This window comes from Diabrotica virgifera, chromosome 8 (assembly GCF_917563875.1).
Source record: "Diabrotica virgifera virgifera chromosome 8, PGI_DIABVI_V3a".
Taxonomy (NCBI): domain Eukaryota; kingdom Metazoa; phylum Arthropoda; class Insecta; order Coleoptera; family Chrysomelidae; genus Diabrotica; species Diabrotica virgifera.
The window spans coordinates 66,174,807-66,192,144 of NC_065450.1; the positions used below are offsets into that span (position 1 = coordinate 66,174,807).

General features: G+C 31.6%; 1 protein-coding gene across 1 annotated transcript in view; it reads left to right on the top strand.

The window, feature by feature from the left end:
* Window positions 1-6,821: 6,821 nt before the first annotated feature.
* The window catches only part of LOC126890618 (protein KIAA0100), a 219,107-nt gene continuing 208,590 nt past the window's right edge, over window positions 6,822-17,338 (top strand). Inside the window, exons 1-4 of the mRNA XM_050659702.1 lie at window positions 6,822-7,002; window positions 7,076-7,202; window positions 10,085-10,279; window positions 15,672-15,944. Coding sequence (XP_050515659.1) covers window positions 6,944-7,002; window positions 7,076-7,202; window positions 10,085-10,279; window positions 15,672-15,944 — 654 coding nt within the window. The 5' untranslated portion in view covers window positions 6,822-6,943. The remainder of the gene's footprint in view (window positions 7,003-7,075; window positions 7,203-10,084; window positions 10,280-15,671; window positions 15,945-17,338) is intronic.

A 17,338-nucleotide genomic window follows, 5' to 3' on the forward strand; every position in this document is an offset into this window, starting at 1 on the left:
TGGAATGTTCTAAAAAGTATATTCTTAGTATATACTGAAAAGAAGTGCGGTAGTACATTCTAAGTATATACATAGAACGTTTAAGTACTGTAATGTAGTATATACTCAGTATGTGCTCTGCACATTCGCAATGGTAATTACACATATTCTCAGTATATACTTTTTCTGAAAAGTATGTTCTATGAATCTACTAAAAACATGAAATTGTTATGTGGGGAAGATGATACAACTTCGAACTTTATAGAATATACCAGGAATCAGATATCGTAAAATACATTAAGATAGGACGTCTAAGGTGGGTAGGGCATGCAAGGCGAATGGAACAAAATTACCCACGCAGCTAGAGAAACGATTCTTGATGGGCCCATTGGTCAGAGAAAAAGAGGAAGACTCAGAAGAAGGTTCCTTGTTAACATCGAGGAAGACATAAGAAATATGGGAATACATGCGCTTGGCGGAGGAAGGCGATGGATATGAACGACTGGAGAGAAATTCTTGAGCAGGTTAGCACCCGTATAGGTTTGTAAAGTAAGAATAATGATGATGTTATCTTAAGTAAAATGCTTCAAAATTATATCTATTTTGCAATTTTTGAACAGGCCATCTCCTCGGAAAATCAAAGATTTACCTTATTATCTGAGTGCTATTATTCTAGTCCAGGGCGCATCTATTTTGAGATGGACGTTGAGAGGTGACTCAATTTTTTTTGCAGACATTGCTTGAACATAACTCAAATAATAATATTTGAGTTATCCTCTTACTCAAAATGGTCCGGAACATTGTTTAAATAATCAAAATTTCAAAATGTGAAGGAGAAATTCGATTTTTTTATTGGTTTTTGATTATAACTTTAAAACTATTAATTTCTGAAAAAAGTTGTACTAACATAAAAGTTGCATAACTAAATTTCCTACAATATAGAATAGGTTGAAGATTTAAAAAATAGTCACCCTTGTTGAAAAATAGCAATAATTGCGAAAAAACCCATACAAAAACAAGTATTCGCATTTTACGTTTTTCAACCATTTATGCTACACTTAGGACCTTCATATTTTACCTAGAAAAACTTTATGATATAGTAAAATAATACTGTACATTTCATTAAGATCGGTTTAACAGATTTTGCAAAATAAATTTTGCAATCCAGCTTTCGCAAAAAAAATTCATTGCAGGACAGAAAATAAAGCAGATAGCAAGTTGAATTATTTTTTGCTTATAGAAGTGTACTGTACCTTACATTTGCATTTTGCAAAATTAAAATCGATTAATTACGACGGCGTCAGGAAATTTTTTAAATAAACATTTTATTTTGGTGCTACGCGCAGGACAGCGGTGTTCGATTCACACAAGTTGATTTCCACCAAAATTTCTTCCAATCCTTATCTAATATATTATTTTCTTACTCTATATTTTGTTGTATTTTAATATTTTAATTCCACAAAAATCAAACTAATTTTATTATTGTTTGTGAAATATTGTTTAAACAATTGCATATTATGTTTAAAAATAATAAACTTTTATTCTTTAAGTTAAAATATATGAACAAAGAAAGTTTTTGCTAAAAAAAGTGTTATTTCAAAGGATAGAGTATGTGTTTTTATTTTACAATAAACAAATTTATTTATTTATATCGAAATGTAATAAAAATTAAAATGTATCGAATCATTATCAAAGGTCATTGGAATGCCCAATCAGAGCAAATTATCCGCTGTCCTGCGCGTAGCACCAATAATTAATGTTTATTTAAAAAAATTCCTGACGCCGTGGTAGTTAATCGATTTTAGTTTTACAAATTATAAATAAAAAGTACAGCAGGTTTACAGGTACAGTAAAAAGTACACTTCTATAAGCAAAAAAAGTTCAACTTGCTATCTGCTTTATTTTCAGTCCTGTAACATTTTGAAAAAATGAATTTTTTTTGCGAAAGCTGGATTGCAAAATTTATTTTGCACAATCTATTAAACCGATCTTAATAAAATTTGCAGAATTGTTTTAGTGTATCATAAAGTTTTTCTGGGTGAAATATGGAGCTCCTAAGTATAGTATAAATGGTTGAAAAGCGTAAAAGGTCAATACTTGTTTTTGTAGGGTTTTTCGCAATTATTGCTATTTTGCAACAAGGGTGACTATTTTTTAAATTTTGTAACCAATTTAACTTTTCTCGGAAATGAATACTTTTCAAGTTATAATCAAAAAACGAAGAAAAAATAGAGTTTTTCCTTCATTTTTTGATATTTTGATTATTTAAACAATGTTCCGGACCTTTTTGAGAGGGAGGATAACTCAAATAATATTATTTGAGTTATTTTCAAGCAATTTCTGCAAAAAGTCACCTCTCAACGTCCAAATGTACTAATATTTTTAGAGATGCGCCCTGGTCTATTATTCTGCTTTTTGTATGAGTTTCATAAAATTTCTGATGATAACCTTATGAAATCCAGGTATAATATATCCAGGCTATACATGAGGAAGAAACTATAAAAGGTCTAGACGGGAAAACAATTGTTTAATAACTTCATTTAGTGTTGTTCTGAAGCTATTTATTTGTGGTATTTTTGTAATTAACTATTCTATATGGGAAATAAGACAACTTAACTAAAAAAATGATTTTATTAACGTTTCGATGTCCACATCAGACGTCGTTGTCAAAATACAAAATATTAATAAATTAAACAAAAATCTTGTTGCTTAGTAAAAAATTCTTCTAATAATTTAATATAATCTGACTCATTTATATCGGCAATTCAGACATATATGTATTCTACAAAAGTAGAAGACTTTAAAATGATATTGTAAATATTTATGAGCTGCGTTCCTGGGACGATTTTATTGAAAGATAGTTCATTCGATTACATATACAGTAAGCAATTACAGTGAGCGATACGTATACATGTCCAAAAATGTTTTTTTGAATTTAATTTATTGACATAAAAAGAAGAATGTGTGTAATTTATTTTATTCAAAATATATTTTACTGCTATCAGAAAACAGGAAAAAATGTTTATTTGGCAAATAAATATCGTTTTTTGCTTAAATTCAATATTAAAGCAGCCACCCACCAACCTCGTGACAGTTTGAACATTTAATTTAAGCGAAAAGCCATGATTATTTTTCAAATAAACATTTTTTTCTGTTTTCTGAGAGCAGTAAAATGTATTTTGAAATAAATAAATTACGTAAATTCTTCTTTTTTTGTCACTAAATTGAATCCAAAAAAAATTTTTTTGGACCCCCAGTTTAAATAATTATGTTAATGTTTATATTAGTGATGTTTTATATATTAGTGAATAGAGAATTGAATTACCTTTCAAATGAGCTATCACACGGTCCCTATTCTCATTTAATAAAATCATCAATGACGTCATCACGCCCAGATGGGTGACGTCACTAGTATGATATATATGCAAAAAAGTCGTACATAATTTAAAAATAAAAATTGACCTGTTTCGAGATATTGAGATATTGATCATTGTTGAGAGCCATGAAATATCCAATGTTTCTAAGAAACCGTCCAACAATGAGCTTCAGAATGTTCATTCAACTGACCAGCAGAGAACTGAAGATTCTGTAAAACCTAAAGATTTTTAGTGGATTGGGCTTTGCGTCACAAAATAACTCATACAGCCATTAATGATTTATTGAAATACTTCACAAATTACTTTCCAGAACTTCCTACTGATGCAAGAACATTATTAAAAACGTGTAGAGAAATACAAAGAAAAACTGTCCCACCTGGAGAATATCATCACTTTAGTGTAAAGTCTTGTTTAGAAACGTTATACATTCATAATATTAATTTATTGAAAGACAAAAATATTTTTAAACTTGTTATTAATATTGATGGTTTACCTTTAGCAAAAAGTAGTGGTAGTCAGGTGTACCCTATTCTGTGTAAGTTGAAAGGAACAACATTTGTAGAAATTATTGGTATTTATCATGGCTATGAGAAGCCTGCAGAGGCTAATATTTTTTTAGACATCTTTGTATCAAGCCTTATTTACCTTATAAATTATAAATAACGGTATTGAAATAGATGGTCGAACATTTTCTATAAAAATTAATTCTATTGTTTGTGATGTACCAGCAAAAGCTTTTATTACATACACAAAGGGTCATTCTGGTGATGCTTCATGTAGCAATATATAATTATTGTGTACGTAAATTGTGTATGTCTATGTAAATTATTAATTTTCAATTGGTATCTATTATAGGTAAGAGTTATCAAAATTTGGCGGATCAAGCACTTATAATTTTATCAAAAGAGTAATGTCAACTATATTGGCAGACAGTCTTATTATTGAGTATAGTTGGCTGGGTCGGAAAGGAAAACGTAGCCTTGAGAGTACGATGGTGGGAAAGCTGTTTGTATGTGAGTATTATATCACAATAACTACCATTTAAAAAGATATTTTAAAAATATGTGCCTAGATGAACTCACATATTTAATTCATATTATAATCAAAAACAACGCAACAATATTTGATTGTACTTTTGTTTTTCAATAACTGTTAATTCTAATTTATAAAATTTATTTACAAATAGGAAACCTCTTATTTTCAGCAATATAATACTAGTATTTTCAGCAATATGTAGATTGGATAGCGTAGCAGGACGAACGGTTGGCCGCACATCACTTTGCCGTGATGAATGCGAGTTAAATCCCCAGCCTGTTGAAAGGAAAACAAAAAGGCTAACACATCAGTTTAAAATTCATAAGGCTGATCAGCCTATGTGATGGAGCAGTACGACAAGTGATAAGGGCATGTGGCACAGTGATACTCCCTCATAGATCCCTACCGGAAGGATATATACATCATATATTTTCAGCAATATAATATAGTAAACACTGAACTAAAAATGTAATAAAACTGTAATGTAACAAGACAATCGATAGCCAGTAGTTATTTTGTATAAAAATTAATTATTTTAAATATATTTCTTACAGTGTTTATTTTTCAATTTTAGCTGCAGCTGACAAAAGTGGTATTTCGCCAAACAAAAAAAAATGGAGGAAGCGATTAGAAGTTATATGAAAAGGGGAAAGGAGAGGCTGACTGCGAAAGAAAATAAAAATATGAGTTAACATGAATATTATTTATGAAATTTTAATAAAAATTTGCTTGAAATATATTTGTTTTTTTTTCATTTTAAATGCAGATTTCATCTTTAAAAGTTTCAAGTAAATTCAGTATAAAACAATTTAATATTTCCTTTTCGACATTCTTTAAGAGCTTAGGCTCAAAATTTTGTGCCAATGCTTTTTAAATACATTCATTTTTTTTAATCCTGAAAAAGGATTTTTGTAAAATAAAAACTGAATGAAACATTACATTATTACCGAGGGCAGAAAGTTCCTGAAAACTTCTATGTTTATTTTAACAAGTTACAGGGGTAAAAAACAGAAAAAAATTTAGTGTGATTTTTAATATCAAATATCTCATTCAAAAGAAACTTTGTTTATTTTAAGGGACTTTCGGCCCTCGGTAATAATGTAATCTTTCATTCTGTGTTTAAATGTTTCAAAAATATTTATTCGTTTTATCAGGATTCGAAAAAAATGAATGCATTTAAAAAAAATTGGTGCAAAATTTTGTGCTTACGCTGTTATAGTAGTTACTTACATGTCGTATTTAAAAGGCAGTCCCAAGGAGGGTTTGGTCGGCCGTTCCAAGGAGGGTTTGGTCGGATGTCCCAAGGAAGTTTTGGTCGGACGTCCCTAGGAAGGCTTGCTCGGACGTCCTAAGGAGGGTTTGGTCGGATGTCCTGAGTACGGATGATTTTGTAACATCAGACGTCCTCGGTACGTCCTGAGGATGTCCCAGGACCTGAAACGTATGTCCTCTGGACGTACGAATGTCCTAGAGGTACGTCCCGAGTAAGTCCCAGGGATGTACTTGTGCTGTTTGGGTAATTTCTTCTCCAAAGTACGTGTTCTCGGTCTTACTGTATGGTGTCGAGTCTTGGACTGTGAATAAAATCGATCTACTCGCCTAAATCGCCTTGAGGCTTTCGAAATGTGGTTCTATAGAAGAATTTTAAAAGTATCTTGGGTGAAGAAGATTCTAAACTCCACAATACTAGAACGTCTCAGCAAGACTACTGAGATTATAGAAGGCATCAAGAAGAGAAAAGTGGAGTATTTTGGACATTAATGAGAAGTTTCAAATATAGGCTGCTACAAAATATTATGCAAGTAAAAATAAAAGGCAAACGCAGTCCAGGACGAAAAAGCACTTCGTGGTTAATTTATTGTGGCAGTGAGTAAAATTAAGATAGCTATGATAGTAACCAACGTTCTGAAAGGACATGGTACATGAAGAAAAATAAAGTAACAGCCCATACCGAAAAAGAATCCTGAGTACGCGAGTGGCGAGAAAAGTTTTATTTCATTGCCCCCTCCTTGCAAGGTTGCTGGATCCGCCGTTGCGGCACATACAGAGTGCATGAGCCCCGCCCCCGCCTTGCCAGGGCGTCTTCGTTTTCTTCCACAGCTGTGTGTCCCGGTAGCAGATTCATTTAGATTTAGAATGTAAAAGAAAGGAATTATATTTAAAAAAAGGCAACATTGGATAGAGACAACAGTGATTGACACCATATTTTAAACTCACTATGAAAAATATTAGCTTTTAGCTTTAGCTTAAAATGTCTTGACAAAAGTATACTCTTTTAAATGATAACAATACACTCTTTTAAATAAACATTATAATGCTTATTGAAATTAACGGTAACCACTTTTATGATACGCCCATGGACTACGGTGGTCAAATTAATACTAGTTGGTGACAGTGACGTTTGTTTTTGTTGACAGTTCGGGTGTCAAGTGTCAACAACGGTTGTCAAAATTATTCAAAAACAAGAAAATAAAAATTAGACCTTCGAATTTTACAAGTATTTTTAAGATGTAACAATAATTATTAATAATCATTAACAACAGAGTTCAAAAATGGGGGGACTACTTATATTTATTATTGTAGTGTTTGTTTTATTTTTCACGCTGTCTTGGTAAGTATTCATGTAGAACTTTAGGACAAAATAATTAATAATTTTATACATAATTTATAACTGTTAATTTTAGGATCCTTCCTATGATAATTTCATGGCATTTCGAAAAGAAATATGAAGTTTCTTTAAAAATAGGCAGAATAGGCTTACCTTACTTGAAACTCTGTGATATACATTTATCAAAGAATGGCTTTAACATAGTAAGTATACTTGCCAACAAAATATTTGGGAAAACCCTATTTTAATCCTATTACAAAGTCATTTGTATTTGAGTAGCACCGTTACATTTCGAGAGGTAAATACAGTATACTCTCTCTATAACGAACAGGGGTATTATGAGGTTTTGCTTATAACAAGATACATTAGGCGTCTCATGAAATTCCTATTAAACTATAACACCTCTATAACGAATCATGTTTGGTTATAACGAGGGAAAATAAGATCAAAGAACATGTTTCTCTACCTGTTTTTGGCGTGGTGACAGCTATAAATAAATACCCAGTTGCCTGTATACAGAAATGCCTAAAATCTGTGTGCTTATTGAGGCCGGTGATGTAATAAACTCCACCGCTTGTCAACTTCTTTCTTTTTATCCACACTCTTTTTTAAAACTGCCATTCAAACAATATTTAGCATCTTATATTGCTCGGATTGGCTTCACTATAGGAAGTTAATGTTTTAGAAAACTAAATATTCATATGTACAGTAGACTCACGATTATCCGAGGTAATTGGGACCATGACTACCTCGGATACGGAAAAACTCGGTTAACACTGAGCTTGGTTATATTGATAGAAAAACACGTAAATGACCATAACTGTGGACATTTTAATGACAAAACTGATACTTACAGTACTGTCTATAAAAGATAAAAACATATGCCTTATCAATATTACTGTTTAAAAAAGTCTGATTGATTTTTGCGTAAGCTTCATTCCTCTTTTTGAGGCGATGTTGTGCCAAGGTTGAAAGTTGTAACTCACCAGTTATGATTTTTGCCTCGGTTAACCGAGGGGCTCGGATAACCTAGACTCAGATAATCGCGAGTCTACTGTATATACAATATTACTGTTTGATATAACGAGATCAGCTTATAACAAGGTCATTAGTTTGCCTTTTCAGTTCTTATTATAGATGGAGTCTACTGCAGGGCCGTCTTAACCCAGGGGTGCGAGGAACCTGGGCGCCAAGTCCAAGGGGCGCAAGCTGAAAACTTGCTAGGCTCAAACTTAAGCTTTTTGTCTTTAAAAAAACTACAAATAACAAAAACATACAAGTGCACTTTCGATATTTTTTACAAAGGCTATTAATTGTTACTACACCTACGATATGAAAATGAAATATGAAACCCATTTTGATTATTCCGACAATAATTTTAAAAAGGTGACGCATATACTATTTTGACCAATATTGAATGTCGAGTGACAATGAATCGCCATCTTGTAAGATTTGAAATTTATAATTTTTCTTTCATGGAAAGTATATTGTTTTGGAGAAACTCCGAAGAAAACTTGAAAAACAACACAATGCTTAAATTTACAAAAAAAAACTAGCGCTTGGAAATAGATCTGATATAGATGGTGAAGATCTATTCCATGAGTTAGAATTGTTACCAATATTTTTTAAAAATAGAGACTAGAGACTCAACTCCACTCGATATTTTAAGTTATAATATGTATATTGTAAATTAATTTACTCTCCGTTTTATAAGTACCTATAGAAAAGCAAGTAAAAATAGATATCACCGAAGCAATAAAAACTTTTGCCAACTTAAAAGCTAGAAAAGTTGACTTTGATATACTTTAAAAAATATGGTATAGTTTATAAGCTTGATCTTTTTTGAATACTGAAACCATATTTTTTAATATACAAGGTAGGCCAAAGAAAACAGTCCACCTTGATATTTGGCAGTAGTTATTAGATTTTAAGGAAATGCAGAAATATTTCGATTTTTATTTTTATATTGCAATTTTTTGGCATATATTTCATACTGGTGACGTCATCCATCTAAGTGTATTGACGTAATGGATCGTTTTTTAAATGGGAATAGGGGTCGTGTGTAGCTCATTTAAAAGGGTGTTCAATTACCTATTCAGTAATATAAGCATTAATATCATTATTTATACAGGATGGCCAAAAAAATAATTTTTGAATTAAATTAATTGACGCAAAAAGAAGAATGTATGTAATTTATTTAACTCAAAATACATTGTACTGCTGTCAGAAAATAGAAAAAAAATGTTTATTTCACAAATAAACATTTCTTTTCGCTTAAATGAAATCACAAACAGCTTCCCAGCTACCTCTTGGCAGTTTGAACATTTAATTTAAGCGAAAAGCAATGTTTATTTGCCAAATAAACATGCTTCTCTATTTTCTGACGGCAATAGAATGTATTTTAAGTTAAATAAATTACATAAATTCTTCTTTTTCTGCCAGTTAATTTAATTCAAAAATTATTTTTTTGTCCAACCCTGTATAAATAAAGATATTAAAGTTTATATTGCTGAATAGAGAATTGAACATCCTTTCAAATGAGCTACCACGCACGACCCATATTCCCATTAAAAAAAATCGTCGATTATGTCATCATGCCCAGATGGATGACGTCACTAGTATGAAATGTATATCAAAAAATTGTAATTTAAAAATAAAAATTGACCTGTTTCGGCATTTCCTTAAAATCTAATAACTATGTACTGCCAAATATCGAGGTGGACTGTTTTCTTTGGCCCACCCTGTATAAATAAAGAAAGCAAACATAATTAGTTTTAATTTTAGCGTACCTATAACCTATATAATCATCTAACAAAAGGGGGTGCAAAGATGAGTCTTGCACCCTGGCGCCGTGTATTGTTAAGACGGCCCTGGTCTACTGTGTACTGAATAGCAGGTATAATAATTGAAAGTACAATAGATTAACAATAGATTACTTTCTACCTGTACAGGAAAGTTAACCACACCATTCAAATATAAATGACTTTGTAGTAAGCTAAGTTTAAGGTTTTTGCTTAAATACCTTGATAGCAACTATACATCAACATCCATCCAAGACTTCCACTGTAAGGTGTTTCCTTTTTAGCATATACACGAAATTGGAATTAAAAGCAGTTTCCTCAATTCTGATCTAACGAAGCTAGTCACATTAATGGTCAAGGATGTAAGAATTAACAAAGATTTAAGTACAAAAGTACCAGAAGACACATCAGTTGCTTCGAATAATATTATAGATTTTAGGGAAAAGAAAGTACCACATTTTATTAATAGCTTCGCACAGGTAATAAAGTAATACGACTACTACATGTCAGTTTACAACATTCTCCCCTGATTTCCAGCTTCCAATCGCTACTTCATCCAGTTGTTTCATGGGTCCTCTTCTATTTCTTTTTCTCTCAGCTCTTTGTCTATTCTATTCCTTACGTATTACGTAACGCAGTAATAGCGTAATAGTTAAACGCCCATTAGAGTGCGTTAAATAGGGGGGAGGGGGGGGAGCAAAAATCTTCAAAAATAGCGTTACATAATACTTGAACGCTCCCTTCTTTGTATATTATATCGAACCATAAATTTTTTTGATTATATTTGTTGATAAATTATCTGTGATTGTTCATTTGATTCCCATTATTTCTCTAATGTGTTCATTGTTAATCCTTTTTCTTCTAGATATTCCTGCTGCTCTTCTCTAAATATCCATTTCTGTTGCTCTCAGAGTTGTAAGTGTTCTTTTTTCAATGACCATACCTCCCAGCTGTATAGATTGATACTTTTCACTATAGTCTCATTTATCCTCTTTTTATTTTCTTTGCTGATGGATTGGTCCCATAAAATGCTGTTTACCATGTGATGGCTTTTATACCTGCTTTATTTCTTTCTTTTATGGCTTTGTCTAATGTTCCACCATAGTTATGTCATCTTCAATTACTTTTACTGCCATATAGTTTCAGTCATCATAATCTTGAGCTACTATTACTTTCTTGATCATCAGCAAAGTTGAGCTTATATACCATGGTCTTGGTGAGTGGTATCCCCATTGTTCTACATTTTTGTTTCCATCTTTTTAAAGCACTTTCGAATTATATTTTAAATAAAGTGGGGACAGGCCACATCCTTGATTCAATCCCATTGATGTTACAAATCCTGTTGTTTTTTGTGTCCCTGTTTTTATTTTTGTTATGAGATGATTGTATACTGCATTAATATTCATGCTTTCCATTGATTGCCACAGCGTTTTCAGTGGGACACTGTTGTAGGATTTACATAGGCTGATGAATAACATATGAATTTATTGATTCCGTATCATCTTTTTTGTATTATCTGGGTTAAGGAGAAAATGTGGTCAATAATGAGTTGACCTGTAAAAAATCCTGCTTGTTCTTCTGCCTCAGAATCTAAATATCCATTCTCAATTCAAGGTTGACAATTGGCTTGAGCTGCAACCAAACCAGTCAATCAGGTTCTTCAACCAGGAAACACATCTCCTTCCTATGCTTCTCCTACCCTCTATTTTTCCTTGAACTATGAGTCTCAAGATGTTGTATCTTTCCCCTCTCATCACATATATCCGAGATATTGCAATCTCCTTTCTTTTATTGTGTTTTCCATTTCCTCTCTCTGCCTATTCGTATTGTTGTTCTTGCTAATTTTCATAAATTTGGTTTTTTGATATTAAGAGAGTGTATTCTCCACTATATCTTAATATTTTGTTCATTATTCTTTCTAAGTCTTCCAGTTTGTCGGCTATTATGACTGTATCATCATCATACCTAATTACGTATTTTTTATGGGAAATAAGCCACAATTTTACTAAAAAATGAATTTATTAACGTTTCGAAGCCCAAATCGGGTTTCGTTGTCAAAATACAAAATACTATTTTGTATTTTGACAACGAAACCCGATTTGGGCTTCGAAACGTTAATAAATTCATTTTTTAGTAAAATTGTGGCTTATTTCCCATAAAAAATACGTAATTATAAAAATGCCACAAGGAAATAGCTTCAGAACAACATCATACCTAATGTTGTTCTGAAGCTATTTCCTTGTGGCATTTTTATGATTAATTATTTATATGGGAAATAAGCCACAATTAAAATGAAAAAAATAATTTTATTAACGTTTCGACGCCCAAATCGGGTGCCGTTGTCAAAATACAAAATATTACTAAAATAAACTAAAGTGTTGTTGCTAAGCAAAAAAAATTCTTCTAATAATTTATTTAATCTCACTCATTTATATTGGCAATTCAGACATATATTATACATTTTAAAGTAGAAGACTTTAAAATGATATTGCCAATATTTATGAGTTGCGTTCCTGGGACGACTTACTGAAAGATAGTTCATTCGATTACATGAAATTAACCCCAACTCAAGAATATCCGTCATAAAAAATTATAGCATGTGATATGTCTTTAAAAAGACAACCAAATGCAACGACAGTAAAATTCTCGCGTTAGAGACTTCATAGTAAATCACAAGGGAAAACCAGGAAAAAACCCTGTGATACTATCCCGACATCGTAAGTATTTGGTCTTACATTAATTTACTTTCAAAAAATAATACCAAATTCTGACTTGTAACATGTTTAAATTATAAATATTATTAATAATACTAGATATATAAGTAATACTAAAATATAAAATATGTACTAGCTCGATATTATTGACTTACTAATCTTGGTATTTTCTTTCTATTGACTTCCTCTTTCAGTATGGGTAACCACATCCTACTGTATTCTACCAAGGAATTTGCGACACAATTGGTTTCATTTAGCATAATTAGAGCCGCTTCTTTGATTTTTCTCTTTTTACTATCTGATTCTTTCAGGACTATACTTGAATCTCTCCACTGAACTCTATGTTCATTATCCCATGCGTGTTGACATATTTGAGATCTCTCAAATTCTCTATTTTTAATATAAGATTGATGTTCACTTATTCTAACGTCTAATGGTCTTGATGTCTCACCTAAATAAAATTGTTCGCATTCACAAGGTATTTTATAAATGCAATTTTTTGTTCTTTCTTGATCATTGTTAGGTTTAGTTTTAGATAGAATAGATCTCAATGTGTTTGTTGTTTTGAATGTTGTTGAAATGTTGAATTTATTTCCTATTGTTTTAAGTTTCTCGGATAGTCCTTTTATATATGGTATTGATATTTTCCTCGTATTATTTCTGGTGAATGTTGTAGGATCCCGTTCTAAGTTGTTCTGTTCCATTCGATCCAATCTTGACAATTCCTTATTTATAAACGATAAAGGATAATCATTTTTTAATAAAACAGATGTTAACAATTGTTTTTCTGCTAAAAAGGAATTTTCGTTAGAACAAGTAATTTTGGCTCTATCATATAAGGATTTAATGATTCCCTTTTTAACGTTGATGTTGTGATTTGACTTGTAATTGAGATATCTGTTGGTGTGTGTTGGTTTTCTATACACTTGAGTCTCATATCCAATATCCTTCTTTGAGATCAAAACATCGAGGAAAGGTAGGCTGTTATTGTATTCCTTTTCCATTGTAAATTTTATTGTCTCTTCTTGATCGTTTATAATATTCAGGAATGTATCCAACAATTCTGATCCATGAGGCCATATTGAAAACACATCATCTACATATCTCCACCATACTGTGGGTTTTAAATTTTGTTTAGAAATAATATTAGTTTCGAAATCCTCCATAAATATATTAGCCAATAATGGAGATAAAGAAGAGCCCATTGCTAGACCAAAATTTTGTTTATAGAATTCATTGTTTAGTTGAAAATAGGTATTATGGGTACATAATGTCAATAACTCCATTATAGCTGATACATTTAGTCTTGTCCTAGTTGCCAATGTATTATCATTCTCTAATTTCGTTTTGATTATGTTTAAAGTTTTATCTAATGGTACATTTGTAAATAAACTGTTTATGTCAAAACGTACTAAAATATTATTTGGATTAAATTCAATAGTTGATAATTTGTTTAAAAAATGTTTTGTATTTTTTATAAAAGTGTCATCATTATTAGCAAATGGTTTTAGAATGTTTAATAAGAATTTTGATAGTTCACTACAAGGAGAATTGATGGTACTACAAATGGGTCTAAGTGGTATGTTCGCTTTATGAATTTTCGGCACTCCATAAAAATGTGGTGTCTTACTGTAGTGAGGTGTCATTAATTTTCTTTGATAGTATGTTAGATCATTTTTAAATTTGAATAAAGCTCTATATATTTTGTTTTCCAGTGTCTTCGTTGGATCCTTCGTTAATTTGCTATAAGGTCCATTTGTAATTAGATCTGTAATTTTGTCCTCATATTGTATTTTATTCATTATTACAGTTGCATTGCCTTTATCCGCTGGTAGGATTGTTATGGAGTCATCATTTCTTAAAGTTTTTAAAGCCTTCATTTCCTCTTTGCTGATGTTCTGTTCAATTTGATTAGACTTTTCCAATTCAAGTTTACATAGTACCCTATATTGTTCTTTTTCATGAGTTGGTAGACACTGGGATATTTTCTCCACTGAGCTGATTATGTCTAATTTTGGAATAGATGGATGAGTAACAGCATAGTTTAAACCTTTTGACAATACCAAATTTTCCGTTGCATTTAAATGTCTATTTGATAGATTGACAACTGTCGTTAATATGTCATTATTTCTATTTAGGTTATCAAAGAAGCGGCTCTAATTATGCTAAATGAAACCAATTGTGTCGCAAATTCCTCGGTAGAATGCAGTAGGATGTGGTTACCCATACTGAAAGAGGAAGTCAATAGAAAGAAAATACCAAGATTAGTAAGTCAATAATATCGAGCTAGTACATATTTTATATTTTAGTATTACTTATATATCTAGTATTATTAATAATATTTATAATTTAAACATGTTACAAGTCAGAATTTGGTATTATTTTTTGAGAGTAAATTAATGTAAGACCAAATACTTACGATGTCGGGATAGTATCACAGGGTTTTTCCTGGTTTTCCCTTGTGATTTACTATGAAGTCTCTAACGCGAGAATTTTACTGTCGTTGCATTTGGTTGTCTTTTTAAAGACATATCACATGCTATAATTTTTTATGACGGATATTCTTGAGTTGGGGTTAATTTCATGTAATCGAATGAACTATCTTTCAGTAAGTCGTCCCAGGAACGCAACTCATAAATATTGGCAATATCATTTTAAAGTCTTCTACTTTAAAATGTATAATATATGTCTGAATTGCCAATATAAATGAGTGAGATTAAATAAATTATTAGAAGAATTTTTTTTGCTTAGCAACAACACTTTAGTTTATTTTAGTAATATTTTGTATTTTGACAACGGCACCCGATTTGGGCGTCGAAACGTTAATAAAATTATTTTTTTCATTTTAATTGTGGCTTATTTCCCATATAAATAATTAATCATACCTAATGTTATTAATTAAACTTCCTTTTACTTTTATGCCGACTGTCTCGTTTACCAAAGCTTCTTGTATGATTTCTTCAGAATAAGCATTAAACAATAATGGCGACAGTATGCAGTCTTGCCTGATACCTCTCCTTATCTCCATTTTTTCTGACACTTCTCTTCCAATTTTTATACTGAGATATGATGTTTTCTATTCCATAGGGATTTCGCTTGTAATACATTAGTCAAATATGATTTTTTTTCCTAGTTATTAGATTTTATTTGTTTTTAGTTTATGGCAGTTCATGTTTATAACATATCAGCAATGTTATTGCGCTCTGAAACACCAGGTTGTCTTGTACATGCTACAGCAAGCGAATTACATTTAGATGGAAGCATATTAAAGAATGCCAAGTCTTTATTGGTAACCCTTAACTTGATGGATGCCGAAATTAAAGTATTAAGACATGCAGAGCAACAAGTAAAAGAAGCGAGATTGGCAGAGTTTAGCTTTGGCATATCATTAGAGACCATTTTGGTTGCACAAGGTCCATTATCTGTGGAGGTATGAATTAACTATTATTATTAATAGTATGTATAGGCTTATAACTGTATAAAGTAACCTATGTACACTTGAGTCCCTGAATCTTTACCTGTGTATCATCATTTAAAGCATACGAAATATACTAAACGCAACAGCAAGTCAATTACTGTCACTTGCTCTTGCGTTTAGTAAATTTCAATTTCCGACTTATCATCGACTTATTTCGTATGCTTTAAATGATGACGCACAGGTAAAGACTCAGGGACTCAACTGTATGTGCTAGCTCTGTGAATACTATTTGAGGCCCTTAGAACACAAGGGGTGTGTAAGTGCTAAGTTTTGGGAAAACGTTGTTAAAAGTTTTAAACAAATTTAAAAAATCTAGCTAGGTACTACTTAGCATGTTTTCAATGACAAGCCAATGTTAGTTTATGTATAAAGTTTGAAGCCACCATGTTTTCTATGTGTTTGTGAGTCCATTTTTGTATTTAAAACCTAATTTTCTAAAATTGTCACTTACACCCCTTGTGTTCTAGGGGGCTCATTTGTATTATTATATTATTACGTGTTATGCATAAAGCTTCCTGTTCTCTTCTTCTAAGAATTTATCTATCTATAGATATTTAGAACATCTATATCTTGAAATAGAGATCCATCTCAGCAATTACTAACATAGGTCTCTATTTCCTTAACCCCTTCGTGCCAGACCGTCATTCGGCAAGTCGGCTCCTATATACGGATTCGAGCGCTTACCGAGCGGCTTCGCGCGGTCGGTTAAAATACAGAATCACACTACAACTAATGTAATAATGATAATGTAATAATGTACAACTAAAGCTAATGTAATAATGACACTAATTTGAGAAATAAAACTATTTTTATTAAATTTATTATTCTACATAGTATGTGAGTTAAATTAAATTTTATCCATAAAATACCATTTTAAACAAAAACTATTAAAAAAGATAAACAAGATAATTCGGATGGAATTCCCCAGATTATTTTGTGCTTGATATCGTCCCAGTCTCCTAATCTGGGAAATTCCATTCGAATTATCTAGCAAGGGATAATAAGGTAAGTTGTAAACAGCAGCACAGTAACTTCACCTCCCACACAATCCCATCAGTCAAACATCCAAACAACCTTATCACCAATCAAATTAACTAAATCTAATCTCCTTCTGGACATCACCCTTTTTGGGCGTGGTATCCCCACTTTTAGATTTGAATAATGTAATTCGGACGGAACAAAAATACCTGAAATATGATGCAGATGGTGGCGGTATAGATGGTGGTATATGGCGAACGAAAACTCATGATGCACCCGTGTGCATCACCGTACTGGGTGGACAGTCAAGCATGATGCACACGGGTGCATCACCGTACCGAAGGGGTTAATGGTGGAATTGACTTCTC